The 1475-nt window shown below is 47.0% G+C and overlaps 1 protein-coding gene across 5 annotated transcripts in view; it reads left to right on the top strand.

Moving 5' to 3' along the window:
* The first annotated feature begins 6 nt into the window (after positions 1 to 6).
* The window catches only part of zeb2b (zinc finger E-box binding homeobox 2b), a 97466-nt gene continuing 95997 nt past the window's right edge, over positions 7 to 1475 (top strand). For 3 of the 5 annotated variants that reach the window (XM_005738662.1, XM_013912283.1, XM_013912282.1), the window contains exons 1-2: positions 7 to 54; positions 1246 to 1386. In XM_005738662.1, the coding sequence (XP_005738719.1) occupies positions 1314 to 1386 (73 nt within the window). In that variant the 5' untranslated portion in view covers positions 7 to 54; positions 1246 to 1313. The other 2 variants (XM_005738661.2, XM_013912284.1) reach the window with 2 other exon arrangements.

Raw genomic sequence — 1475 nt, 5'->3', positions numbered from 1 at the left:
GCGCCAGAGTTTGGGAGCTCCGAAACTTCGACTTACCTGCGCAGGTGGAGAAAGGTGCGCTTGGGTTTAAAAAAATTATTTATTTTATTTTCTTTAAAGGAAAAAAAAATCCATCCGCTTTTTACATTTTTCCCACACACACACGCAGACACACGCCTCCCTGCGCTCTGCTCGCCGTCTCCCTCCGCGGTGTCCTGTAGAGGCGTCCTGCGGGGTTGTGACAGTCGGGGAGAAGCTGCTTTTTGTCGGGCGTCTGTCGCCGCACAGCCCCGGAGACCCGGAGAAAAAAAAGGCGATTCCGTACGGGTGTCTTTGTTTTTTTTATTCATTTATTTATTTCCTCTCGTTCTGGATCTTATTTGAACCATTTCTCCCACTCGCTCGCTCACTCAGCTCTCCACTCCAATACCCACTTCTCCCAGTAACGGCGATTTGCGCTGATAGATTCGCAGGCGAAACGCGCAATTTGGCTCTAATCGCTTCTTCTACTTTTATGTTTATGCGCCATTTGTGCCTTAAAGCTTTCTTTCCTCTCTCCTCTTTCTTGTTCTTCTTCTTTTGGCACATTTGAACAATTATCTCCCCCCCCCCCGTCCATCTGTTATTTATTAGCAGAGTTTGGATTCACTTTATTAAACCTGAAAGAGCAATTTTTGCTCAAGTGTTTATCGGGTGTTGCGTGACTTTTAAATCCCAGGGAAAGCCCTCCGTTTTTAAAAGAACAGAGTGACTGAAATGTGAGTTTGTTCTCCCTAAAAAAGCGCAAAAAACTAAAAAATTATTGTTTTGAAGTTTAATTAAAAGAAGTGGATTTTTTTTTAAATATTTTGCTTACATCGGAGAGGAGGGGGTAGAGAGCGGGCTGTGAAACTTTCCTGATTTTAAATAAGAAGAATTCCGCTTCTCGTCCTCAGCCCTGATCTCTGAGCCGATCAGCTGAAAATCTAAATTAGACGGACACGGATCTCCCCCCCACCCTCCACCTCACCGCTCCTCTCCTCTCCTTCCTTTCCCCTATTTCTCCCATTTTTTCTTTCCTCCTCTCTCTCTTTGAAACGATCTGTCCCTCCGATCCAACACGCATTTTCAGCTTCTCGTCCGGGGCGCAAGTGGATGTGGATCACTCTCACACCCCTCCTCCTCCCCCTTCTACTACTTCACCACCACCACCACCACTACCTCCTCCTTCCCTTCACCCCAACTCACATTGTTGGTGCTGGTGTGTGTGTCTGTGTGTGTTTTCAGATCTCAAGCTGAAATCAAGGAATCGAGTCCATGCGAGCTGCCATCTGATCCCACACACACACTTATCAATGAAGCAGGAGATCATGGCGGATGGCCCCAGGTGTAAGAGGCGAAAACAAGCCAACCCGAGACGGAAAAACGGTAAGAGAAAAGATGACGGGACGCAAAGCTGCTGCTGTTGTTGTTGTGGTGTTAGTGATGGTGGTGGTTGTGTGTGTGTGTGTGTGTGT

The sequence above is a fragment of the Pundamilia nyererei genome, unplaced genomic scaffold, assembly GCF_000239375.1.
Source record: "Pundamilia nyererei isolate P.nyererei 1_Seehausen unplaced genomic scaffold, PunNye1.0 scaffold00085, whole genome shotgun sequence".
In the NCBI taxonomy this organism is placed as follows: domain Eukaryota; kingdom Metazoa; phylum Chordata; class Actinopteri; order Cichliformes; family Cichlidae; genus Pundamilia; species Pundamilia nyererei.
This window is presented reverse-complemented; position numbering and strand designations above follow the sequence as displayed.